The sequence below is a fragment of the Pristiophorus japonicus genome, chromosome 14 (genome assembly GCF_044704955.1).
Source record: "Pristiophorus japonicus isolate sPriJap1 chromosome 14, sPriJap1.hap1, whole genome shotgun sequence".
Lineage (NCBI taxonomy): Eukaryota > Metazoa > Chordata > Chondrichthyes > Pristiophoridae > Pristiophorus > Pristiophorus japonicus.
Window position 1 is genome coordinate 43,430,565 of NC_091990.1, and position 27,377 is coordinate 43,457,941.

Genomic DNA, 27,377 nt, shown 5'->3' on the forward strand with positions numbered 1-27,377 from the left:
ACCTTTTGTGATTCATGCACAAGACTGTTTAATGTTTTATGTTTTCGCAGGTAAACTCAAAAGAGTTTCATGCACAAGGAGGCTACGGCCACACTAGTCTGAAAATGCCCGATCTCGTCTGATCTCTTGAAGCCAAGCAGAGTCAGGCCTGGTTAATACTTGGATGGGAGACTGCCTGGGGGATGCCCCATGTCCGGCCAGTTATATGCCATCTGCGTGGAGCCTTTCATGCGCCTCCTGCGGACGAGGTTGACGGGACTGGCTCTGCAAGGGCCGGGCGTGGAGGTCGTCCTCTCGGCTTACGCTGATGACGTGCTCCTCGCGGTCGAGGATCCCGCTGACCTGCGGAGGATGCGTGAGTGCCAGGAGATTTACTCGGCCGCATCCTCCGCCAGAATCAACTGGGAGAAATGTTCCGGACTCCTGGTGGGTCAGTGGCGGGTGGACTCCCTGCCGGAGGAGCTCAGGCCTTTTGCCTGGAGCACGACCCATCTCCTCTATCTGGGAGTCTACCTTAGCCCCGACGAGGGAGCCTGGCCGGCGAACTGGCAGGAGCTGGAGGCCAAGGTCGCCGCTCGCCTAGGGCGCTGGACAGGACTGCTCCGAGTGCTGTCCTACAGGGGTCGAGCGCTAGTCATAAACCAGCTGGTGGCCGCAATGTTGTGGTACCGGCTGGTCACTTTGACCCCTCCCCCTGCGTTTGTCGCCAAGATACAGAAGAAGCTGGTGGACTTCTTCTGGAACAACAGGAAGCACTGGGTCTCTGCCGCGGTCTTGAGTCTCCCGCTTGAGGAGGGCGATCAGTCGTTGGTGTGCGTCAGCGCCCAGCTCGCGACTTTCCGTCTTCAGACCCTGCAGAGATACCTTTACGTCGAGCCCCCTCCTAGGTGGTGCGCTCTGGCGACGTATTTCTTCCGCCAGCAGCGCGACCTCAATTACGACACGCAGATCCTGTTTGCGAACTTGGGGGGTGTCAGGACAGCCCTCCGGGAGCTGCCTGTCTTTTACAAGGAACTCATCAGAGTCTGGAACAAAGTCTCCACCAAGCGCAGCTCTCCGCCGGCTGGAGTGGCGGCCATCCTGCAGGAGCCGCTGCTCGGGAATCCGTACCTCCACGACCGAGGTTTTATGTGGCGGTCGGAAGAGAGGGCTGTGGCTGGTGAGGTGACCAGGGTCAGGGACCTGCTCGATGGCGGAGGAGCGGGCTGGATGGCGCCAGGCACGCTGGCGCGGCGCCTAAATTCAGCAGACGTCCGCCGCGCGGCCGAAGCCACCGAGTCGCTAAAAACAGCTTTGGGCCCTGACTCTGTTAGGTGCATTGAGGAGGCTCAAGCACGTGGGGAGATCCCGTCCGAACTGACCGCCGTCCGGACGGAATTCCTCATTGGCGCCAAACCCCGGAACCTCCCTTGGGGGCCGGCGCCTCACAACTTGAGCCGCCTCGGGGAAATCCCCTCCGTGCCTTTCAGTTCCGCGCGGAGGGGTTTCCTGTACGGGCTGCTCCTGCACACTCTCAACTTTGCCATCCTCACCGGCCGTCCGGACACGCCATGGCGTACCATCTTGCCGTCCAGAGGAGGCGGGGGTCCCCGATGGAGGGCACTCTATGCGGGAGTCCTCCCACTATTCATCGGGGACTTGGCCTGGAGGGTGGTGCACGGAGCAGTGCCGTGCAACAAATTTTTAAGCCGGTTCACGGACTCCCAGGCCGCCTGCAATTTCTGCGGTCTGGAGGAATCCGTGTTCCATGTTTTTATTGAGTGCACGAGGTTGCAGCCCCTGTTTCATTATTTAAAGGGGCTGCTCCTGAAATTCTGGCTGCACTTCAGTCTCACTCTCCTGATCTTTGGGCACCCTGTGCGGAGGGGAGCGGGTAGGTTCGAGGGCCTCCTCGTAGGACTGCTCCTGGGCACGGCCAAGGGTGCCATCAGCCGGTCCAGGCAGCGGGCGGTCGAGGGGGTCGTTCAACCTGACTGCCTGCCTCTCTTCCGCTCTTGCATCCGGTCCAGGGTGTCCTTGGAGATGGAGCACGCGGTGTCCACCGGTACGCTCGCGACCTTCCGCGAGAGGTGGGCACCAGAGGGACTGGAGTGCATCATCACGCCCGGCAACCAAAATTTAATTTGATTTTACGTTTTAAAGTTTAATTTGTTTTAATTGCCGGTGCTTTTAGTGTCCCCCTCCCCTTTTATAGGGGGCACTGGAGGAAAAAAAATTTGATTTTAGTGCCCAAAAAAAACCAAAAAAAAACAAAAACACAAAAATAACACAAAAAAGAAAAAAAATGGGCCTTGTAAATATCTGGTGTGTCATCCAGGTCGGGTGGCACCGATTAATGTTTATGTTTTACAGGTAAACTCCAAAAGAGTTTCATGCACAAGGACCCCCAGGTCCCTCTGCACCACAGCATGTTGTAATTTCTCCCCATTCAAATAATATTCCCTTTTACTGTTTTTTTTTCCCCAAGGTGGATGACCTCACACTTTCCGACATTGTATTCCATCTGCCAAACCTTAGCCCATTTGCTTAACCTATCCAAATCTCCTTGCAGCCTCTCTGAGTCCTCTACACAACCCGCTTTCCCACTAATCTTAGTGTCATCTGCAAATTTTGTTGCACTACACTCTGTCCCCTCCTCTAGGTCATCTATGTATATTGTAAACAGTTGTGGTCCCAGCACTGATCCCTGTGGCACACCACTAACCACTGATTTCCAACCGGAAAAGGATCCATTTATCCCGACTCTCTGCTTTCTGTTCGCCAGCCAATTCTCTATCCATGCTAAAACATTTCCTCTGACTCCGCGTACCTTTATCTTCTGCAGTAACTTTTTGTGTGGCACCTTATCGAATGCCTTTTGGAAATCTAAATACACCACATCCATCAGTACACCTCTATCCACCATGCTCATTATATCCTCAAAGAATTCCAGTAAGTTAGTTAAACATAATTTCCCTTTCATGAATCCATGCGTCTGCTTGATTGCACTATTCCTATCCAGATGTCCCGCTATTTCTTCCTTAATGATAGTTTCAAGCATTTTCCCCACTACAGATGTTAAACTAACCGGCCTATAGTTACCTGCCTTTTGCCTGCCCCCTTTTTTAAACAGAGACGTTACATTAGCTGCTCTCCAATCCGCTGGTACCTCCCCAGAGTCCAGAGAATTTTGGTAGATTATAACAAATGCATCTACTATAACTTCCGCCATCTCTTTTAATACCCTGGGATGCATTTCATCAGGACCAGGGGACTTGTCTACCTTGAGTCCCATTAGTCTGTCCAGCACTACCTCCCTAGTGATAGTGATCATCTCAAGGTCCTCCCTTCCCACATTCCTATGACTTGCAATTTTTGGCATGGTTTTTGTGTCTTCCACTGTGAAGACGGAAGCAAAATAATTGTTTAAGGTCTCAGCCATTTCCACATTTCCCATTATTAAATCTCCCTTTTCATCTTCTAAGGGACCAACATTTACTTTAGTCACTCTTTTCCGTTTTATATATCTGTAAAAGCTTTTACTATCTGTTTTTATGTTTTGCGCAAATTTACCTTCGTAATCTATCTTCCCTTTCTTTATTGCTTTTTTAGTCATTCTTTGCTGTTGCTTAAAATCTTCCCAATCCTCTAGTTTCCCACTAACCTTGGCCACCTTATACGCATTGGTCTTTGATTTGATACTTTCCTTTATTTCCTTGGTTATCCACAGCTGGTTATCTCTTCTCTTGCCGCCCTTCTTTTTCACTGGAATATATTTTTGTTGCGCATTATGAAAGAGCTCCTTAAAAGTCCTCCACTGTTCCTCAATTGTGCCACCGTTTAGTCCTTGTTTCCAGTCTACTTTAGCCAACTCTGCCCTCATCCCACTGTAGTCCCCTTTGTTTAAGCATAGTACGCTCGTTTCTGACACAACTTCCTCATCCTCAATCTGTATTACAAATTCAACCATATTGTGATCACTCATTCCGAGATGATCTTTTACGAGGAGATTGTTTATTTTTCCTGTCTCGTTGCACAGGACCAGATCCAAAATGGCTTGCTCCCTTGTAGGCTCTGTTACATACTGTTCTAAGAAACAATCCCGTATGCATTCTATGAATTCCTCCTCCAGGCTACCCCCTGCGATTTGATTTGACCAATCGATATGTAGGTTAAAATCCCCCATAACTACTGCCGTTCCTTTTTCACATGCCTCCATTATTCCCTTGATTATTGCCCGCCCCACCATGAAGTTATTATTTGGGGGCCTATAAACTATGCCGACCAGTGACTTTTTCCCCTTACTATCTCTAATCTCCACCCACAATGATTCAACATTTTGTTCATTGGAGCCATTATCATCCCTCACAACTGCCCTGATATCATCCCTTATTAACAGAGCTATCCCACCTCCCTTCCCTTCCTGCCTATCTTTCCGAATCGTCAGATACCCCTGTATGTTTAATTCCCAGTCCTGGCCACCTTGCAACCATGTCTCTGTAATGGCCACCAAATCATACCCATTTGTAATAATTTGTGCCGTGAACTCATTTACTCTATTTCTAAAGCTGCGTGCATTTAGGTAGAGTGTTTTCATCCTAGTTTTTAAACCATGATTTTTAGTTTTTACCCCTCCTGCAGCCCTTTTATATTCAGTGGCCCTTTTTGTTTCTTGCCTTTGGTTTCTCTGCCCTCCACTTTTACTCATCTCTTTTCTGTCTTTTGTTTTTGTTTCCTTTTTGTTTCCCTCTGTCTCCCTGTATTGGTTCCCATCCCCCTGCCATATTAGTTTAACTCCTCACCAACAGCACTAGCAAACACTCCCCCTAGGACATTGGTTCCGTTCCTGCCCAAGTCCGGTTTGTACTGGTCCCACCTCCCCCAGAACCTGTTCCAATGCCCCACGAATTGGAATGTAAGAAAATAATTTTCTTATCGGAGGCGGGTCTGGCATTGTACGAAACCCTTGTAAATCTGCTTGTGCCTGAAGAGCCAAAGAACACAACTCTTAAAGAGATTTTAACGAAGCTGGAGTAGCACTATAGCCCCAAACCATTAGAAATTGCTGAATGCTATTATTTTGGGATTCAGAATCAAAAGACTGATGAATGTATCAGTGATTACATCACAGCATTAAAAAAGCTATCGATGCACTGTAATTTTGGAAACTTTCAAAACCGAGCATTACTGGATCGTTTTGTTTGTGGGGTGAAAAATGATGCGATCAGAAGGAAGTCATTGACGACGGATGACTTGACTTTTGAGATTGCTTGTCAGACATTGAGGTCGATGGGCATGGCCGAACAATATTCCCGAGAATTAAATAATGATTACGGTCGTCAGTCAACCGAGGTAAAAAGTAAAAGATGGTGGAGGCCCAAAGTCTCAGAAACTGGAAATTCTAACACAGCGTCGAAGTCATGCTATAGGTGCCTGGGACAACACATTGCTCAAAGTTGTCCATATGTGAAGGCAGAGTGTTTCTTCTGCAGGAAGACTGGGCATCTTGCGAAGGCATGCCGACTGAAAGGTAAACCAGCGTTCAAAGCTATGAGTAGAAATCCCAAGAGACTACATAGCATGGAAGAACAACAACAGGACGAGAAGATATTAGAGTTACACGTCATCAGGAGCACGAGGTTAACGGACGATTCGGAAAGCATCAAAATCCACATAGATGTTGCGGGATTCAAGATACCAATGGAAATTGACACGGGTGCATCCATGAGTGTAGTACCGGAGTCACTGTACTTCGACAAATTGCGTGATTTCCAACTGGAAAAATCCAAGATAGAGCTGCGAAGCGACTCAGGAGAGCAAATTCCTGTGGTAGGTCGTATCACCGTACCGGTGAAATATAAAGATCAATTTCAGAACTTGCCCCTAATAGTAGTGAAAGGAGACAAGTCTGCCTTACTAGGAAGAAATTGGTTGAGCTCACCGAAGCTGGGTTGGAGTAAGATTTTCTGTGTGAAAACAAGATTTTCATCAACGGATGAGGTAATCAAGAAGGATCCAAAGGTGTTCTGCGAAACGGGCAGTACAATCCAAGGCTTCAAGGAGAGTGTCAGGGTACAGAAGGACGCTAGATCTGTTTATTACAAGCCACGTTCCATACCATATGCACTCAAGGAGAAAGTTAAGCAAGAACTCAAAAGACTAGAGACTGAGAACATTATTTGTAAGATAGATTGATGTAATTGGGCTACACCCATTGTTGTTGTATCTAAGTCCGATGGCAAGGTAAGATTGTGTGGTGATTATAAAGTAATCGTAAACCAGGTTCTGGAGGGTAATGTCCCCAATACATTGCTGAATATAGAAGATTTGTTCACAACACTGACAGGTGGTCAGATCTTCTCAAAACTGGATCTTACGAATGCCTACTTACAGCTTGAACTAGGTGAGGAGTCCAAGTCATGTTTGACTATAAATACTCATCTAGGCCTAAATCAATTTAATAGGCTACCATTTGGTGTGTCTTCCGCCCCTGCCATATTCCAAGGGGTGATGAATCAGATTTTGCAAGGTATTGAAGGGGTAGTCTGTTATTTGGATGACATACTAATTTCAGCACCAAATAGGCAAATTCATAATAACATATTGAATGAAGTCCTCAAATGGCTAGAGAAGCACAGAGTACGAGTGTCTGCTCGTAAGTGTGAGTTATTTAAAAACTCAGTGGAGTACTTAGGATACAGAGTAGACAAAGATGGCTTACATCCAACCATGGAAAAATTGGATACAATTAGAAATGCACTCACTCCCAGGAATGTCACTGAACTTCGTTCATTCTTGGGTCTTTTGAACTATTATGGGAAGTTCCTACCAAATTTGGCTACAGTATTACATCCACTAAAAGAACTATTGAAAAAACAGGTCCATTGGAAGTGGTCAAAAGAATGCGATACAGCATTCAAGGAGTGGAAAAGCAAATTGGTAGAGAGCATCATGTTTGTTCACTATGACATATCAAAGGAGATTAAGCTAGCATGTGATGCCTCTCCGTATGGAGTTGGGGCAGTGATCTCTCATGTATCACGTAGTCGGGAGGAAAGACCAATTGCTTTTGCTTCACACACTCTTAGTGCCAGTGAGAGTAATTATGCGCAAATTGAAAGGGAAGCTTTGGCATTAATTTTTGGGGTCAAGAAGTTTCACAAATACTTGTATGGTTGTAAGTTTACCATTGTTACGGACCATAAGCCCCGAACAGCAATCCTCCATCCAAAGTCTCCAGTTCCAAAATTAGCTGCAGCCCGAATGCAGAGATGGGCTTTGATTTTGTCAGCATATACATAAGAAATTGAATACAGATGATCAGCTGATCACAGTAATGTTGGTGCAATGTCCAGATTGCCTTCCCCATCACAAGTTACACCCGATAGGGAAGAAGTGTTTTATTTTTCATACATTGATGAACTGCCAGTCACAGCTGAAGAGATTGGTAGAGCAATCAAACGTGACCCAGTGATGTCAAAGGTGTATGATTGTATTGCAAATGGATGGCCAAACCAGGTAACAGACAAAGAATGAATTATCAGTCGATAAAGGTTGTATCAAGTGGGGTGCAAGAGTGGTTATACCAAATAAATTCAGGTCCAAATTATTCGGAGACCTCTCTGACCAGCACCTGGGAATGTGCTTGACCAAGAGTTTTGCATGCAGTTATTTATGGGGGCCAGGTATTGATAAAGATATAGAGTACACCGTGAGTCAGTGTACGACATGTCAATCGGTAAGCAAGCAACCACCACCAGTACCATTACAGCCATGGAAATGGCCTCCCAGGGTGTGGCAAAGGCTACATATTGATTTTGCTGACTTAGAAGGACAACAATTGTTCATTCGAAGTGGGTTGAGGTGTTTCCAATGTGGAAAATAACAGCAAATAAAACATTGGACATTTTACGAAAATTATTTTCTGCATTTGGCATCCCTGAAGAAATTGTTTCAGATAATGGACCACAATTTTGTTCAGAAGAATTTGCACAATTCATGAGCAAAAATGGTGTGAAACATATCAAGGTTCCACCATACCATCCTGCTTCAAATGGTGCAGCAGAATGCACTGTACAAATTGTAAAACGTGCCCTCATAAAACAAATGTTAGATCCAAATCCAAGGAAACGACAGTTGTCATTGGATCGCAAATTGGCTAATTTTTTGATTACATATCGAAATACTCCTCATACAACTTCTGGTAGAACGCTAGCAGAGTTGTTTTTCAAATGACAGCCACGAACCAGATTCTTGTTGTTAAAGCCAAATTTGGCACAGTCCGTAGAAGAGACACAATTAAGACAGAAAGAGAATCATGATAGAGGCAGAGTAAAAGAGAGAAGTGTGAAATTAAACCAGAAGGTGAGAGTGAAGAACCATCATCATAAATGGTTAAAATGGATACTAGGAAGAGTGGTGAAGATATGTGGTCCTCGCACATATTTGGTAAAGATGTTTGATAATGGACAGGTTAGGTTTGTTCATATTGATCATATTTTACCTACAGACATGGAAGGAGTTGAAGGTGGGAATGATTCAATTATTTCTGACTCATCAGATAATTTTGATACACCAGTAGCAAATCCATGTACTGGAAACAAATCCAGGAGAGAATCAGAATGAAATTCTGAGTCCAAGTCAGGAAAACAAAGAGCCTGAAGTTAGAATGAGTTCAAATGAAAATCAAGGAAATTCTGTGGAGAAAACGTTCCTCAGGATGAACCTCGAATGAGTTTAGATTGGACACCATGTTTGGAAGGTTTTGTTCGAGAGCGAAGGTATCCTTTTTGAAACAGAAAACAAGTGGTAAAGTTAAATTTGTAAATATGGAAAAAAAAGTTTATATCTGGTGTTATGTATAAACATGAAAGTTACGTATGATGTTTGTTATAATAACTTCTTCATTAAGGAGGGAGAAGTGTAATGTCTGTAAGCTTGTAATGTTTGTAGCTCCACACTGTGGATGTGGACGTTTTGTGTACTACAACTGCAGAGTTAATAATAAACAGAACCAGGCAGATTCCGGAGGCTTCCGAGAGAGCTGCCTGCCATGTTAGGAGCTGTGTGTGCTGTGCTCTCTGAAGATATCACAAAGCCCTCTGTGTAAAATACAAAACCTAATTTGAAGAAAGGAGATTTAAATGGAAAAAGACGTAACTTACTAAATACTAGTTGATATTGGCTGTGAAAAAGATATTGGTTCAATTAAAAAAAAATCTTTGGCAAGTATTTGAATTAGAAGTTTAGAAAAATTTGAGTTTAATCTAAAATGCCATCTTTCCTGGTGAGAAGATTTTTATTATGATGGCTTTACTAATGATTTCTGCTGTTTTAACGGAATCCTAATTTCTAAGCAAGTTTTGAAGGTACTGCTCTACAAGGGAATGGAAATTGGTGCGTAAGCATAGGAGTAGCCAACCCGACAATTAAGACCAGGGGAGAAGTCACCTCCTGTGTCATCAACAACCCTAACTTCTGTCTCAGGCCTATGGGAAAAATAGACATAAATGGATACCACATACATCCCGAGACAATGGAAGTTACCCACGGAACGGTCACATATACGCTCCGAGAAGGGTACAAGGAGGTGGTATGGGAACCGCAAGAAAAAAACAGATACCCGACTTAAGTGAGGAACAATTGGTGCAAGGAATCCAAAGACAACAGTATATCCAGCTGATGGAAGAAATAGACAAAGCTACAAAGAGACCCTAACGCGATGCTGGTCGACCAGCCTTGGTACTCAAAACTATGGAACATTGGCCTTAATATTCAGATCTACCCATGGATAAGAATTATATCACGTGCACTTGTTGTAATACAAGGCCTGGTCCTGATGGTACTGGTAGGGCTAACCTGTGCACGAATTAAACAGGCCAAACGATACGTCAGGGCATGCACTATGATTAAGTCAATGAGGGACAAAAGTTTATACAATCCTGCTAAAGGGGCTTACCTTATATAGCTCTGCAGGAGAAGTCACAGGAGGTCCTGAAGTTTGGGAGATGGCCACCCAGATGAACAGACACATCTGAGACTTGCCCACAGGGAGGTAGTTTCAGGGAATATGGCCCACTTGGCGTCTGGCCAAGGGCCAAAAGTGGGGAATTGTAAGAGAAATTTGGCATTAGGGGTACCAGCAGGACAAGGGTTAAAGTGCTGATTCCTGCACTGACCCATAAGGAGGTAAAAGGCCTCTCTTTGGCCTTGCACATTCCAGTACCAAGGCTCCAGAAGTTATTAATTCAATATGTACCAGGACATTAGATAATATTCCGACAGGATACGATGTGAGAACCTAAACAGACATAAGACCTTGCGACAAGGCTCGAGGCAGACTCACGGGCACCAAGGAGAATCAGCAAATTCTAACCTGATGAAGTCATCTTAGTAGGGTCTAAGGCTGCCTTGGGGTCTGTCAATCTAAAGTATTACTGATAAGGTAACCCAATTGGAGATCGGGGAGGGTCGTACCGGTGGGGCGAAGGGGTCTTTGAAATGTATAAATGATGTGTGATTTTGCTACATGAGGAGCATCTCCACTCACAGGCGGCTGTGAAGAGAGGTGTTTCCGGACGTTCATAATTAAAGATAGTTACACCTTGCCATCCGTCTCTGTCTGCTATCTTCAAGACTTGCTACACATGTTGGGGCGAGCGTCGACCCTCTATATCAGGGGGGCACGCTCATGGGAGGAGAAGCCTTCCCATTTTCCTCCTACAGCATTGAGTGGAACACAGTTTCATGCCCTTGACATCCTCCCTGGAAAGTTTGGAATCGTGGTTTTAGAGTAGAAACGAGGAGCGAAGCAGAGAGTGGAATTCAGTTATGTCACTGCAGGAATCAAAAATTTATAAAAAATCTGAAATACATAATTGAGTTAGAAAATCAATTTTACAACGGAAAATATGAATCTGCAAGTGATTATATTTGGTTGATATGGTTTCTGCGAACATAACTTCTGGGGTGCCTTACAGAGTTACAGAAATCAGAAACATAATGTGAGAGGTAGCGGTCAAGGGGTATGGCGAGAAAGCAGGAATGGGGTACTGAAGTTGAATGTTCAGCCATGAACTCATTGAATGGCGGTGCAGGCTAGAAGGGCCGAATGGCCTACTCCTGCACCTATTTTCTATGTTTCTATGTTTCTATAATCACTTATAGATACTCTTTGGATTTGAGCGTGTTCGAATCAGAAAGACAGATTCTGTGTCTCTCTGCTCAGCTGTACCATATATAAACGTACCTACAGCACTGCCAAGAGCTGTTAGCTGTGTTGTTTACATCAACAGCAGCATTGTTTTGCCTTTTGGGGGACGGGGAGGGTGGGACCTTCACTGTTATATTTGTTCCAAAGGGAGATCTTATTAAAAATTTATACACAACATCAATGCTGCTAAGGAAATCTATAACATGAATATGAGTTGGTGGGGGAGTGTTTATGCACTGGCAGTTCTGCTCCCTTCACATTGTTAAGGTTGACAGGCTGTGGTTGACTTATCAAACTGTAAGCTTGACCACAACTCAGATGCATCATGTTGCTTCAGTGAGAAATAGCGTTATTCTATTCACCTCCCCCTCACCCTCACACTGAATTCCATCTTTTGCAGGTTAAAGCACAAAGCTGTTGTGGTATTGGCCCAGAAATCGTGGCCTCCCCAGGTCTGTACGGAGTGTGTATGGTTTTTAGCGTACAATGCGCATGCGCTGAAAATCGGCTTTTCCGATCTGTAAATCTCCATTGACAGATCATCTGCAGATCGGGAGCGAGGACATTTGCAAGGGCACGATTGCGGTATTTACCCATATCTTGCCCAGCAAATGTCCTCAAAACTCTAGCGCCTATTTTATTGTTAAAAACCCTGCCCACTACAGTAAGTTTATTTTAAACCATAATTTAAAATAAAAACCTGAATTTTTTTTCTAAGACATTTATTAACTTTAATTTCAATTAATTTTAATTATATGAGGTGTGTTTTTTATTTTTTATTATGGTGTTTAGTGTGTTTATTTTTTTTCTCAGTAATAGCAATGGGAACTAGTAGATACGGCGTTCTCATTGCTATTAATGAGCAAGCTGTGGAATAATGTACCTGATTGGCTGAGCAGCCACACGTGACTGCACCTTCTACGTGAGAACCTGGAGGACGGGAGCGCGCTCCGCAGCGCGGGAAGAGAAGGCCTCCCCACCGGAATCGCATGCTCCTCTGGGACCACCAGATAATTTCGTAAAAATTCTCCGGTCAAGGCATTCGTCCAAAAGAAGCCTCCGACTGGAATTTCAGGGCCATTCACTTCCAATGGGTGATCAGGTGCCCTTTTTATTGAAATGTGCTTACCAAGGTGGGAGATGTCTGTGCTGAGAGACATTTTTTGCACTAGGGTTCAGAATCCTGCAGTACAAGGTCAGGTACAGCAGTGGTTAAATGCTTCCTTGCGCACCATCTCAATGATATGCATTAACCCCAACTTCAGAAGTCTACTCCCTAGTGTAGCAATGTCACAGTCATCGCACTATCCATTCTCGTCTTCTGAGTGAGTGTGTCAGTTAATGGCAAATTCTGGGTAGTTTTGTGTTGTGTTGACATTGTCCAAACTCATTTTACATTAGATCCTTAAAACCAGCAGAGATGAGAACATCATCCCATCATTCAGGAGTGGATCTGACTATAGATTGTTGAGGTGAAAGAACTGTTGAAAGCCAAATATGCCGCCAGTTTCTCCAAACCTCCCCACCCCCTCCTCACGTTGAGTAGTTTAAAGCTAAAGTTCTCTTCAAAGTTTTTATTTCAAGAATCCGACTTTGGCTGTCCCTTTAGAATTATCGCCTTATCCTCTGTTGAGCCTACACCTTGCATCGTATCAAGTGCTAATGCTAATGAGCTATGTGAGAGTTGGCTCGAATCACCTGATCTCTGTTGTTTCCTATTGCCCCATCTAAGGAGTGCCACGCACCTCTTCTGCCCTCTGGTATTGCATATTAGGTAGCATTACAGCAGGGTGGGCCAGCAAGGGCTGTTACAAGAGTAGATGAATTATAAATGTTTATTGATGCGTCCTGTGAACACAGGAAGGCGAGGATGAGATTACTGGTCACCTTGATAATGAATTAGTTACATGGGCAATTACAGGCACAAAGCTCCAGCCTATGGCTATATTTGGAATAGTCTGTTTACTGGAAAGTAAAAGCAGATTCTCATTGGAACAAACTGCAGCGGAGAGGTACACAATGGAACTTTATGAGGTCCACTGAGCTCAGTGAAAGTGGAATAACAGGTCTGGATTAGAGCAACATCCCTGCAGCTTCCATTCAGAGGTTCCTCAGTATAAAACCTCATTTGAGTATCGGCGAGCTGGAGTCCAACCAAAAGGAGGTTAATTCCCTTCTTCAATTTTAGTGTTCAGACAAAATGGGAGTTCACCACATAGCGAGCAGGGGATGCCAAACAAATAAAGGAGAGCTTTTCTTTTTTGCATCAAGTGGCCTTTGGCTTCGTATGAACAGAAGGAATCCGACATTCGTAAGGCTGAGAGCTGTGTATGCAGAGGACCCGAAATTCAGTACCGCTGGAATGCTGGTGTTCCCCCCAACTTTTTGTGGCCATTAGCGCCGAAAATTTTTAATGACTGAGCCCACCCCATATTCAGCTCCAAAAGTGAACAAATAGGTTCCAGCGCCAATGAACACTAAAGTGGAAATCCACCAAAGTGGAATTTTCAGCGGTGTGGCTGTCTTAATTTGAGCGTTATCATCACTGAGAAATCCAGCATGCAGTTAAGGGTTTCTAATGAGCCAGCTGCTCCCTGGCCTTTTTAAAAGCCAGAGTTTGCAGCAAGGCCCTGAGGGGGGGGAAGGAGGTTGGAAGGAGGGGTGGTGTACGAGGTGCAAGGAGAGCCAACAGATTCACTGATATGGAGCTGGAGACACTGATGGATGGTGTGGAGGACAGAAGAAGAATACTGTTTCCTGACGTGGGGAGACCTGGCAGACCGCCAGTACATAATGCATGGAGGGAGATTGCAGGGGAGATGTCAGGCACCTCCATATATGTGAGGACGCACCCTCCCAGGAGCGTGCTGGCCAGTCTGCACCCTGCCGTTCCAGGGTGGCGATGGGTCGACGGGGATACTCCTCCTCCACCTCCTCCGGTGCCTCCTCCTCTGCCTCCTCCTCCTCCTCCTCAGGTGGTACTGCTGGCTTGACCTCCAGCGGCTGTCCCTTCATGATGGCCAGGTTGTGCAGCATGCAGCAGACCACGTCGATTATGGAGACCCGTTGAGGAGAGTACTGCAAGGTGCCATTAGAGCAGTCCAGGCACCAGAATCTCTGCTTATGGATGCCTATGCACTGCTCGATAATGCGCCTGGTGGCACAATGAGCGTCACTGTATGCGTGCTCTGGCGCTGTCCTGGGGTTCCGCAGATGAGTGAGCAACTGCGTGGACAGGGGATAGCCCTTGTCCCCAAGCAGCCAATTACAATCCTGCAGAAAAAAGCAGCTTTTGGCAACGCGGCGGGAGCAAGATTTGTTTGGTAGAATTTTGCCATCCGGGGTTGGGGGGGTAACATCGGCGATGTGCATTCTTATGATGCACTTAGGACGGATCAGCAGCAGCAGCAGAGTGGTGGCAGGGTGGGGGGTGCGGGGAGCAGGTCACTGCCAGGATACCGCAAGAGCAGAATTTTAAAAACAGAGTCATTACTTGTAACGCATGCGCAGAAGCGAGAGTTAGGACAAGGACTGTGTCCCCCCAACACAATTCCCACTAACCCTTTTCTGCGCATGCGTCCAACACCACGTTGCCTCCGATCCATCCAGCAGCAGCTGAGCACATCCGCCGAGCCTGTGAGCCACCCACAGCGCCACAAGTATCTCGGGGGGAGGGAGGCGGGGGGTGAGAAGAGAGAGAACGGGGCAGCGGGGAGAATGAGAATTGGGGAATTGGGGTGGCGAGGAGAGAGCTTGGGGTGGGTGGGGGAAAGAGCTTGGGGGGAGAGAGAGGGAGCTTGGGGAGAGAGAGAGACTGGGAGGAGAGAGAGAGCTTGGGGGCAGAGAGAGAGAGAGAGCTTGGGGGGAGAGAGAAAGCCCGGGGGGGGGGAGAGGAGAGCTTGGGGGGAGGGGGTAGAGCGACACGGGTGGAGGGGGTCTATCTGAGGGGAGAGAGGGAACTCAGAGAAGATGGATCATGTTCTTCCGACCCCCTGGTGCAGGCAAGCTCGGTGCGTGTGTTACAAGGGACATCGATGTGGTGGATGAAATCCAGAAGTCACGATACTGTCATTATTCACTTCATACCCAATAAACCTGTTAACAATCCGCAGACAATGCCCCATCTATTGGGCGGGGGGAGGGGGTGGGGGGAGCTGGCGGAAGGATGCACTTGCGCTGGGGTAATGGACTTCGGCTGGAACTTGGTGGCTTTTGGGGAGATCTATCCTCTGTGGCTTCTGAAGTCAAAATAGATCGAATTACAAATTGGAAAGTCACTCAGAACTTGGGCTGGGCGGTTCCAGTTACACATTCCAGAGGAACTTCAGGGTGTGGCTTATACTCCAAGGGGACCAATCAGCAATAGGTCATGTGAAAATGGAGAGCCAATCAGAGAAACGGCTGCATTTCAGTTAGTACAAATAGATGCAGCCAATAAAAATGGCGACCATTACATGAAAAACCAGCGATCATTGCACTCTGCAGTGTGGCCGCCGATTTCTGGCGGTAACAGGGCTTAAGGGAAAGGGCAATTTCGGCCCCCGAGTCTCTTGTTATCTGTATATGTTATCTTGCTAAAGTTTCTGAAGGCTGACAGTTCTGATCTTCTAAAACATGTCTGTTTATTTGAATGACAATTTAGAAAGGAATCTACATAAGCATACTGGCCTTTGATTGGTGAGGCCGACAGTGGTTGGATTCTCTTTATAGCTGTTCAAGGTGTTTAAGGTCTGACTCTGTGGACTGGAAGGTCCTGGAGGTTTATGAATGTTTTCAAAAAGGCTTAGAGGGCCATTCAAAGTTGAGAGAGTTTATAAAATGTGAAGTTAGAAAGCTTAAACGAGAATGTCAAGTGTCAATAGCACATGTTTCTCAGCACTGAAAAAAGTACATTTGCAGCAAATAACAGAGAAAAGTTACAGTAAATGGCAGGTGACATAATATAAGAATTAGGAGCAGGAGTCAGCCATATGAGTCTGTTCCATCATTCAATAAGATCACGGGAGAAGAACTCGTCAACAACGCATTCCAGGTCCCTTTGGCCAGCCGGCTCGGCCCAACGACACACTCCAGATCCCTTCGGCCAGCCGGCTCGGCCCAACGACACACTCCAGGTCTCTTCAGCCAGCCAGCCAGCCGGCCCGGCCCGGCCCAAAGATGGGCTGAACCTGCCCTAGGTTATTAGCGGTGAACACTGACTGGGCAGTTGACTACTGACTTACATTTTAGACTTTTAATCAACTTTTAATTAACTTTTAAACTTTTAATCAACTTGAGGAACTTTTTAAACAATTTGGAAACATTTTTAAACTTTTAAACAATTTGGAGAATTTTTCTTTTGAAACCTCCAGAGAAACTTTTAAATACCTTTGGAAAACTTTGGAAGAAACTTTTAAAACATCACTCGGAACACCAACGGACAACTGACTTTCCTAATGCCTGCCACCAACCAAGCCTCGGGTCACCCACCATCAAGGGCGCTACTCGGCGCTGAACTTGCGGCCAATATCTCACCGTAGGCAATTAGGCTCATACAGCAATGCCAGGTCTCCAGTCGTCTTGGACCCCCTTGCCACTGGACCAAGACCTAGCTCTGTCAAGCCTGTGTGATTGCCGGTGTGCAGCGGCCACCCCACATTAAAATAACTCATGCACAGGCACCTTCCACTTCATTAACATGAAGTTCGGGACCTGGAACGTCAGGACCCTCATGGACAACTCCAACAGCAACAGACCGGAACGCCGCACCGCCATAGACGCCCGGGAACTTAGACGCTTAGGCATCGCTGCCCTGTGCGAGACCCAGTGGGCAGGGTAAGGCCATCTCAAGGAATAAGATGGAGGTTACACCTTTTTCTGGAAAGGGAAACCAGAGGAAGAACGCCGCTTTCACGGAGTCGGCTTTGCCATCAAAAATGAGCTGGTTGACTGCCTTAAAGACTCCCCCTGTGGGGTTAACGAATGCCTCATGAATCTCCGACTCACCCTATCCCGGAAGCAATGCGCCACAGTCATCACTGCATACGCCCCAACACTCAATGCAACGGATGAGACCAAAGAGGGTTTTTATTCCAACCTTGAAACATCCCTGTCCTGTGTCCCCGTGGGCAACAAATTGATCCTCCTGGTTGACTTCAACGCCAGGGTCGGCAAAGACACAGCCCTCTGGCGAGGCGTGATTGAAAGAGAGGGGGTAAGGAAAGCCAACTCCAGTGGTATCCTACTCCTGACAAAATGTCTAGAACATGAATTCCTCATCACCAACACCCTATTCTGCCAGAGGGACAAATACAAGGCATCGTGGCAATACCCTCGCTCCAAACACTGGCACCTGCTCGACTATGTCATCCTCCGAGCCAAGAATCACAAGGATGTGCGCATCACCCATGCAATGACAGGAGCTGACGACTGCTGGATGGACCACTGCCTAATCCGATCCACCATCGACATTAACATAGCCTCAAAGCAGAGGAGAAAGCAGAAGCAGTGTCACAAAAAAGTCAATGCCGGGGCACTTAAAGCTCCAGCTAAGAGAGCCCTATACAGCCAGCGCCTCACAGCTAACCTGGCGTGCCTTGCTGACCCTGAGATGTTGAATGCCCACAGCGCTTGGTCTGCCCTCCAGGCCTCTATAACTAGTGCCTGTGAAGAGACACTTGCTCACTCAACCAGAAAACACCAGGACTGGTTTGATGAAAATGATCAGGAGTTCCAAGAACTAATAAATCGCAAGCGCAGAGAATTTCTGAGCCTCAAGTCACAATCCAACTTGGGAGCAGCAAAGCAACATTACAGACGGCTCAAGGCTGAGGTCCAACAAAAAAAACCGGGACCGAAAGAACAGGTGGTGGATGGAGAAAGCACAGGAGATACAACAACTGGCCGACAGCCACGATATGCGAGGATTCTTCATCGCAGTCAAGGTCACCCACGGTCCAAACTACCAAGGCCTCACCCCACTGCTGACCAAGAACAGGGAAACACTCATCAAGGACACCGAGGCTGTCAGGGCCCCATGGAAGGAGCACTTCGAAGATTTCCTCAATCGAGACTCTGCCTTTGACTCAAGTGTTCTCGACTCCATCCCGCAGCATGCGACCCACCACCACCTCAGTGAAACTCCAAAGTTGCACGAGGTAGGCAAAAGCATAAAACAGCTCAAGAACAATAAGGCTACGGGAGCGGATGGAATCCCTGCTGAGGCGCTAAAGTATGGCGGAGAGGCACTGTGGGCATGTATACATGACCTCATCTCTCTCATCCGGAGGGAGGAGAGCATGCCTGGAGATCTAACAGATGTAGTGATCATGACCATCTTTAAAAAAGGGGACAAGTCCGACTGCGGCAACTACAGAGGAATCTTCCTGCTATCAGCCACTGGGAAAGTTGTCGCTAGAGTTCTCCTCAACCGTCTTCTCCCTGTCGCCGAGGAGCTCCTCCCAGAGTCGCAGTGCAGATTTCGTCCCCTACGGGGTACAACGGACATGATCAATCCTCCGTTTCAGATGACCCCAAAAGTTTGTCAACATCCTTCACCTGCTCCATGACAATAGGCAGGCCATGATCCTTACCAACGTACCCATTACAGACCCAATCCATGTCCGGATCGGGGTCAAACTGGGCTGCATCATCGCTCCAACCCTCTTCTCAATCTTCCTCGCGGCCATGCTCCACCTCACAGTCAACAAGCTCCCCGCTGGAGTGGAACTAAACTACAAAACTAGTGGGAAGCTGTTTAACCTACGCCACCTCCAGGCCAGGTCCAAGATCACCCCAACCTCTGTCGTTGAGCTGCAGTACGCGGACGACGTCTGCGTCTGCGCACATTCTGAGGCTGAACTCCAGGATATAGTCGATGTATTTACTGAGGCATATGAAAGCATGGGCCTTACGCTAAACATCCATAAGACAAAGGTCCTCCACCAGCATATCCTCGCCACACAGCAATGCCCCCCAGTCATCAAGATCCACGGCACAGCCCTCGACAACGTGGACTATTTCCCATACCTCGGGAGCCTTTTGTCAACAAAAGCAGACATTGATGTGGCGATTCAACACTGCCTCCAGTGCACCAGTGCAGCCTTCAACCGCCTGAGGAAAAGAGTGTTCGAAGACCAGGCCCTCAAATCTACCACCAAGCTCATGGTCTACAGGGCTGTAGTAATACCCGCCCTCCTGTATGGCTCAGAGGCATGGGTGATGTACAGAAGACACCTCAAGTCGCTGAAGAAATATCACCAACGATGTCTCCGCAAGATCCTGCAAATCCCCTGGGAGGACAGGCGCACCAACATCAGTGTCCTCGTCCAGACTAACATCCCCAGCATTGAAGCGCTGACCACACTCAATCAGCTTCGCTGCGCAGGCCACATAGTTTGCATGCCAGACAAGAGACTCCCAAAGCAAGTGCTCTATGCAGAGCTCCTTCACGGCAAACGAACCAAAGTTGAGCAGCGGAAATGTTACAAGGACACCCTCAGGGCCTCCCTGCAAAAATGCGACATCACCACTGACACCTGGGAGTCCCTGGCCAAAGACCGCCCTAAGTGGAGAAAGTGCATCCGGGAGGGCGTTGAGCACATCGAATCTCAATGCTGAGAGCGTGCAGAGGTCAAGCGCAGGCAGCGGAAGGAGTGTGCGGCAAACCAGTCCCACCCAACCTTTCCCTCAAAGACTGTCCCACCTGTGACAGAGTCTGTGGCTCTCGTATTGGACTGTTCAGCCACCAAAGGTCTCACTTCAGGAGTGGAAGCAAGTCTTCCTCGATTCCGAGGGACTGCCTATGATGATGATGATTATGGCTGATCTTCAACCTTAACTTCACTTTCCTGCTCGATCCCCATATCCCTTGATTCCCCTAGAGTCCAAAAATCTATTTATCTCAGCCTTGAATATACTCAACAACTCAGCATCCACTGCCCCCTGGGGTAGAGCATTCCGAAGATTCACAACCGTCTGAGTGAAGAAATTCCCCCTCATCTCAGTCTTAAATGGCCGACCCCTTAGCCTGAGACTGTGCCCCCTAATTCTAGACTCTCCAGGCAGGGGAAACAACCTCTCCACATCTCCCCTGTCAATCCCCCTCAGAATCTTGCATGCTTCAATGAGATCACTTCTCATTCTTCTAAACTCCAGAGAGCATAGGCCCAATCTGATCAAGCTCTCCTCATAGGACAACCCTCCCTTTCCAGTGATCAATTAGGAAGAAAGCTGATGACTATTCACTACTGCCACATCCAGATAACCCCAGAGCATCACCAAGGAAAGTAGCACTGTCCAATGCTACTCAAAGAAAAATTGTGTAATTCTGGAGGTAATAATCAGATAGTGGTGTCCAATATGCTTCAGCACATCAGGCACCTATTGCATGGAAAACCAGGCATGCTGTGTCCAATGCAGATGTCCATACAGGATGTTGGGACCCCATGCACAAGCTGTGCGCAAGGCTGATTCGGCCTTCAACTTCTAGTCAAACTACATGGCTGCTCCATAATGTGATCAAATCACCTGGTGCCCAGCCTCATGTGAAGGACCAACATGGGCTGGGTGGGCCAAACAGCCTGGTTTCTGTCTTGTAATTTCTATGCAATTCAATGAATGTGGATGTGAAAATCACAAGTGCGCTGAGGCATGAGTCAGAGTGGGCAAAGCACCTGGACACGGGCAAGGACACAGAATAACTACTCACAACAATTAATTTACCTTCACTACAATCATCAGCAATGAACCTTGTGAGGGTATTGATCATATAATCGCAGGTGCAGCTAAATAAAGCAGTGTTATTAATTCATCTCCGTGTCCAACTCAGTCTGATTCCAATGGCAAATAAGAGTTCAATTGCACCTCACTCACTATTATACCGTGGTGCTCCTGCTGATTATTGTCCAAACCAGATCACTCTCTCAAAATGGGTTATGTGGGACAGTCTGAGATGAGCTGATTGAGACATCATATATGAAACCCATCACATATAAATGGTGGATCCAAATCTAATTTTCTGCTGTGTATATGTTGAAAGGGCAAAGATTTTTCTGATAATCTTCAACTACGATAGTCTAATATTGGGATTATTAAACACAAGATTTCTGACATGAAGGCACAATCTAAAGCATTTAGCATTTGTTTGCCCTACATCATATATGTCTTAGCTCTTCAGGTTGTGCAGATAGAATGTGTCCAGAGACTTACAGAATGTTTTATTTTTTCACATACCGTTTATTTTTCTCCTGGAAGATTTCACTGCCTTACTTCCGAATGCTGTCATTGTATCATTTCTCAAGTGATTGCTACCAACTGTTTATTCTCCTCTACCAAAGCAACTGGTATTTCACAATTAAACCAAACACTGGCAAGTTCTGCAGAGTGGTGAATTTTGGGCTTATAACTGTGAGTCGGAACATTTTGGTGTTTTACCAAATATTAGCCCGACCATAGCTCCAATTAACCTCACTTCTGTGAGCAAAGCATTTGCCAGAGAGACTACAATTCAACCTGCAGCCAGGAAAACTACAAAAGGGAAAACCCTGAGAAACAACACAACTAGAAGATTCCAGGGCTCCGGAAGTTCAGTTAGAAGTTCTCATTTATGCTCATGAAAAGCAATTCATTAAAAAAATTACATTCTGGGCAAATGGTGTTTTTATTGATGGGGAAGGGTGGTTGACAGCAGTGCACCCATTCAAACCAGAAAAAAAAACAAAGAAAAATGTAATTAGCATCATTCATGTCCTCAGGACATCTCGAAACACTCGACAGTCAACAGATTACATACCAATACACAACGGTGGAGGATAGTTCCATCGACGGACTGTTCCAGGCATGCAGGAAATATGGGAGTGTCCCTATAAGAATAAACAGGAGTAATTGATCTTTGTTCGTCAAAATTCATCTTAAATGTACAAAGAACCCTATCTACCCCCTCCCCCACCCCCCCACCACCTTGCCGTATTGATTAATTACCTGCAATTGGTATCCCGGTTCACATCGAAAGGACACAACATCATTGATTAAATATCTCTCGCCAATCTTCATACTATTAGCAGGGACCAATGGTTCTGGACAGCTGGTCAGCCCCACAGCTACAAAATAGAGAAAGAAAGAGAGCGATTATTGTATCTGTTCTGACAATGATAACAATTTATGAAGTTCAGGCACAATTGCCACAGTTTTAGTCCCAACAGTGATTCCTCGTCCTACTGGTCGGTGCAGATCCCGATGTATTTTGGTCGTGTAACCAGCGCTGTGGTATGGAGTGGTCACCACTTCGACCTTAGATGCACTCTGACCTCAGTATTGATTTCATTATTTCCGTGACCATTAGCTCCAGCATGTTCCATGCAGCCAGCATGGTCACAATCCACATGCTGTCATAATCAGAGGTGAGGCTTTGAAAATCTGTTTTGTGCCCTCCATCCCTGAATGAATGGTAGAATGGTAGACACTGAGCATTGTGACTACGTGATATAATGAAGAAGATAAATTTATTCAACTGCTAGGGTGAAATAGTATGAGGGAAAATGGCACATTTGTCATGATTGTACAAATTCCAGGAAGTTTTGCTTGATTCTCATCATTTGTGTTACTTTCCATTTTCCAAATGCATCCCAGGGTATATGAAATGCATCCCAGAGTAATGAAATGCATCCCAGGGTATTAAAGAGATGGCGGAAGTTATAGCAGATGCATTCGTTATAATCTACCAAAATTCTCTGGACTCTGGAGAGGTACCAGCGGATTGGAAAGCAGCTAATGTAACGCCTCTGTTTAAAAAAGGGACAGACAAAAGGCAGGTAACTATAGGCCGGTTAGTTTAACATCTGTAGTGGAGAAAATGCTTGAAACTATCATTAAGGAAGAAATAGCGGGACATCTAGATAGGAATAGTGCAATCAAGCAGACGCAGCATGGATTCATGAAGGGGAAATCATGTTTAACTAATTTACTGGAATTCTTTGAGGATATAACGAGCATGGTGGATAGAGGTGTACTGATGGATGTGGTGTATTTAGATTTCCAAAAGGCATTCGATAAGGTGCCACACAAAAGGTTACTGCAGAAGATAGAAGTACGCGGATTCAGAGGAAATGTATTAGCATGGATAGAGAATTGGCTGGCGAACAGAAAGCAGAGAGTCGGGATAAATGGGTCCTTTTCGGGTTGGAAATCGGTGGTTAGTGGTGTGCCACAGGAATCGGTGCTGGGACCACAACTGTTTACAATATACATAGATGACCTGGAAGAGGGGACAGAGTGTAGTGTAACAAAATTTGCAGATGACACAAAGATTAGTGGGAAAGCGGGTTGTGTAAAGGACACAGAGAGGCTGCAAAGAGATTTGGATAGGTTAAGCGAATGGGCGAAGGTTTGGCAGATGGAATACAATGTCGGAAAGTGTGAGGTCATCCACCTAGGGAAAAAAAAACAGTAAAATGGAATATTATTTGAATGGGGAGAAATTACAACATGATGAGATGCAGAGCGACCTGGGGGTCCTTGTGCATGAATCCCAAAAAGTTAGTTTGCAGGTGCAGCAGGTAATCAGGAAGGCGAATGGAATGTTGGCCTTCATTGCGAGAAGGATGGAGTACAAAAGCAGGGAGGTCCTGCTGCAACTGTATAGGGTATTGGTAAGGCCGCACCTGAAGTACTGCATGCAGTTTTGGTCACCTTACTTAAGGAAGGATATACTAGCTTTGGAGGGGGTACAGAGACGATTCACTAGGCTGATTCCGGAGATGATGGGGTTACCTTATGATGATAGATTGAGTAGACTAGGTCTTTACTCGTTGGAGTTCAGAAGGATGAGGGGTGATCTTATAGAAACATTTAAAATCATGAAAGGGATGGACAAGATAGAGGCAGAGAGGTTGTTTCCACTGGTCGGGGAGGCTAGAACTAGGGGGCACAGCCGCAAAATACGGGGGAGCCAATTTAAAACCGAGTTGAGAAGGAATTTCTTCTCCCACAGGGTTGTGAATCTGTGGAATTCTCTGCCCAAGGAAGTAGTTGAGGCTAGCTCATTGAATGTATTCAAGTCACAGATAGATTTTTAACCAATAAGGGAATTAAGGGTTATGGGGAGCGGGCGGGTAAGTGGAGCTGAGTCCACGGCCAGATCAGCCATGATCTTATTGAATGGCGGAGCAGGCTCAAGGGGCTAGATGGCCTACTCCTGTTCCTAATTCTTATGTTCCTCCACTCTCTTGTTGCACCCTAAGTACTGGGAAATCAACTAACAAAATGTCATCATTTTTGACATGGAAGTACTTGTAATTCTGAAAAAACTGTGTTTATTAAATGCAGCTGTTGTGAGTGATATTTTAAAGGTAAAAATTGGAGTTATGGTGGCATTGTGGGACTATTACCCACAATGCACTGGATGAAGGAGAAGCAATGTCATCTCTAGGTGCAATGCTGCCAGCTGTCTCTCTCCACAACGCAGCATACGCAACAGATACTTGGCAGAGGATGTTATTCACAGCTCCTCAGAGTATAGAAGATAAAGTGAGATTCGCCTCAGTAAAACATTTACAGTAGCAGCAAAGGAGAGAGCAAAGTAGGACAATAAAGAAACCCTTAGCATTCAATCACAGCAGAGGACAGTCTAACAGTACAATGTCACAAAGCAGTGCTTCAGTTGTACATAACTTTGGAACTGAAGCTATTATGAATACTTAAGAAGATATCAGTATTTTAAAACGACATTTTTAAAACAAATATATATTTACTTAAAGTATTGCTAGTCAGGAATTGTTGAAAGAAACAGAATTTGGTTTTCACCAGTTGATCCCCAAGCAGTGCCTTTCCTTTAGCAAGGGAGCATTGATTCTACAGGGCACAGAACATTTCTTAGATGCCAGGGTGTCGAACAGTCTGGGCATACACGCACTGCACAAGCATGGCACTGCCCTCCTGATGGACAAGGTTATCAGCAAATATGGGAAGAAAGAGGTTTCAATTCTTTGTTGGTTGAGTTCCCATGCTCACAGACAAAACTAAAATAAAACATTTGAACTGGATCGGGCGAAACAGCTGATACCTCTGACATAAGTGCCACATAATTGGCTTGCCAGCAAAGTTGAAGCCCATGGAGTAAAAGCGGCAGTGGCAGCATGGATACAAAATTGGTTAAGTGACTTGTAACAGAGCGTAGTGGTGAACGATTGTTTTTCGGACTGAAGGGAGGTATACAGTGGTGTTTCCCAGGGGTCGGTACCAGGACCACTACTTTTCTTGATATGTATTGATGACTTAGACATGGGTGTACAGGGCACAATGTCAAAATTTGCAGATGACACAAAACTTATAATGAACAGTGAGGAGGATAGTGATAGACTTCAGGAAAACATAAACAGGTGGTGGAATGGGCGGACACGTGGCAGATGAAATTTAACGCAAAAAATTGCAAAGTGATACATTTTGGTAGGAAGAATGAGGAGAGGCAATATAAACTAAAGAGTATAATTCTAAAGGGTGTGCATGAATATCCCCTGGGGGGATATATATTCATTACATTTCATCTGTCACTGCACTGTTAGGTTCAACCTGAATGGGCATCAGTGAAGGGGATAGAATCAGGGGCAAGGACACAGAGTTTATAACCTCTGCCACAACAGTGAGAGGAGGAAAGAGGGATAAATAAATGCCAGCAAAAAGACAAAGTGAAAGGAAAATCAGTGTTGAGACAGAGGAATGGAGCAGTGCAGCAAAGTAGACACTTTTCTTTTTTTCCTTTCATGGGATGTGGGATACGCTGGCAAGGCCAGCATTTATTGCCCATTCCTAATTGCCATTGAGAAGGTGGTCATGAGCCACCTTCTTGAATCACTGCAGTCCGTGTGGTGAAGTTACTCCCACAGTGCTGTTAGGGAGGGAGTTCCAGGATTTTGACCCAGTGACAATGAAGGAACGGTGATATATTTCAAAGCCTGAATGGTGTGTGACTTGGAGAGGAGCTTGGGAGGTGATAGTGTTCCCATGGGCCAGTTGCCCTTGTCTTATTGGCCCCAAGTTTCCACGTGATTTGCTCCTGATTTTTAGGAGCAACTGGTGTAAAACTTGCTCCAATTCTAGTCAGTTAGAACAGTTTCACTTTGGAACAGAATTTTTTTTCAAAAGGGGGCGTGTCCGGCCACTTACGCCTGTTTTCAAAGTTTCGTCAGTGAAAACTTACTCCAAACTATCTTAGAATGGAGTAATTGAAGATTTTTGTATGCTCAAAAAAACCTTGTCTACACTTTAGAAAATCAGGCGTAGGTTACAAATCAGGCATAGGGAATGGTGGGGGGGGGGGGGGGTTTAAAGGGAAGTTTACAAACATTAAACACATCAGTTTTACAAATAAAGAGCCATCATCAATAATAAATGATAAATACATCAATAAATCAACCAATAAATCAATCAAAAAAAATTAATAAGAAATATATATTTTTTTTAAATCAATAAATAAAACATTTTCTACTTACCGACTGCAGCACCGGGAGCCCTCCAACAGCGTGCTGAGATGCACCCCCCCCCCCCCCCCCCCCAGTGTGTCTTTGTCAGTGTCTCTATCTCTCTGTCGGACTGTGTGTGTCTCTCATTCTCTGTCTGTCAGTGTCTGTGTTTCTGACAGCGAGGGGAGGGGGAGGAGGGGGTTAGAGGGAGAGAGGGGGGGAGCAGAAGGAGGGAAGGGGGAGGGATGGGGAGAAGGGGGAGGGATGGGGGAGAAGGGGGAGGGGGGAGGGATGGGGGAGAAGGGGGAGGGGGAGAAGGGGGGAGGGGGGGAATAAATGGGAGGAGGGGGAAAAGGAGATGGGGGAAAGGAGATGGGGGGAGGAGATGGGGGGGAAGGAGATGGGGTGGAAGGAGATGGGGGGAGGAGCAGGAGATGGGGGGGGAGAAGGAGATGGGGGGAAGGAGATGGGGGGGGAAGGAGATTGGGGCGGGGGGTGGAAGGAGATTGGTGGGGGGTGGAAGGAGAAGGGGGAGGGAGGCTGAACAGGCCGTGCCCGGGACTTCGCGCAGGGCCCGTCCCCAGAACCAGATTTACAGGTAGGTGGCATTGGGTTGGGTCGGGGGGGTGGTGGGAGGGAGGGAGGTCGGTTCGGTTCGGGTCGGGGGGAGGGAGGGAGGGAGAGGGAGGGAGGGAGGGAGAGGGAGGGAGGGAGAGGGAGGTCAGGTCGGGGAGAGGGAGGTCAGGTCGGAT

General features: G+C 46.3%; 1 protein-coding gene across 1 annotated transcript in view; it reads right to left on the reverse strand.

Moving 5' to 3' along the window:
• csmd2 (CUB and Sushi multiple domains 2) overlaps positions 1 to 27,377 on the reverse strand; it is a 778,395-nt gene that overhangs the window by 245,045 nt on the left and 505,973 nt on the right. Inside the window, exons 33-34 of the mRNA XM_070898713.1 lie at positions 22,151 to 22,269; positions 21,963 to 22,032 (exon numbers count right to left, since the gene is read on the reverse strand). Of these exons, the coding sequence (XP_070754814.1) occupies positions 21,963 to 22,032; positions 22,151 to 22,269 (189 nt within the window). The remainder of the gene's footprint in view (positions 1 to 21,962; positions 22,033 to 22,150; positions 22,270 to 27,377) is intronic.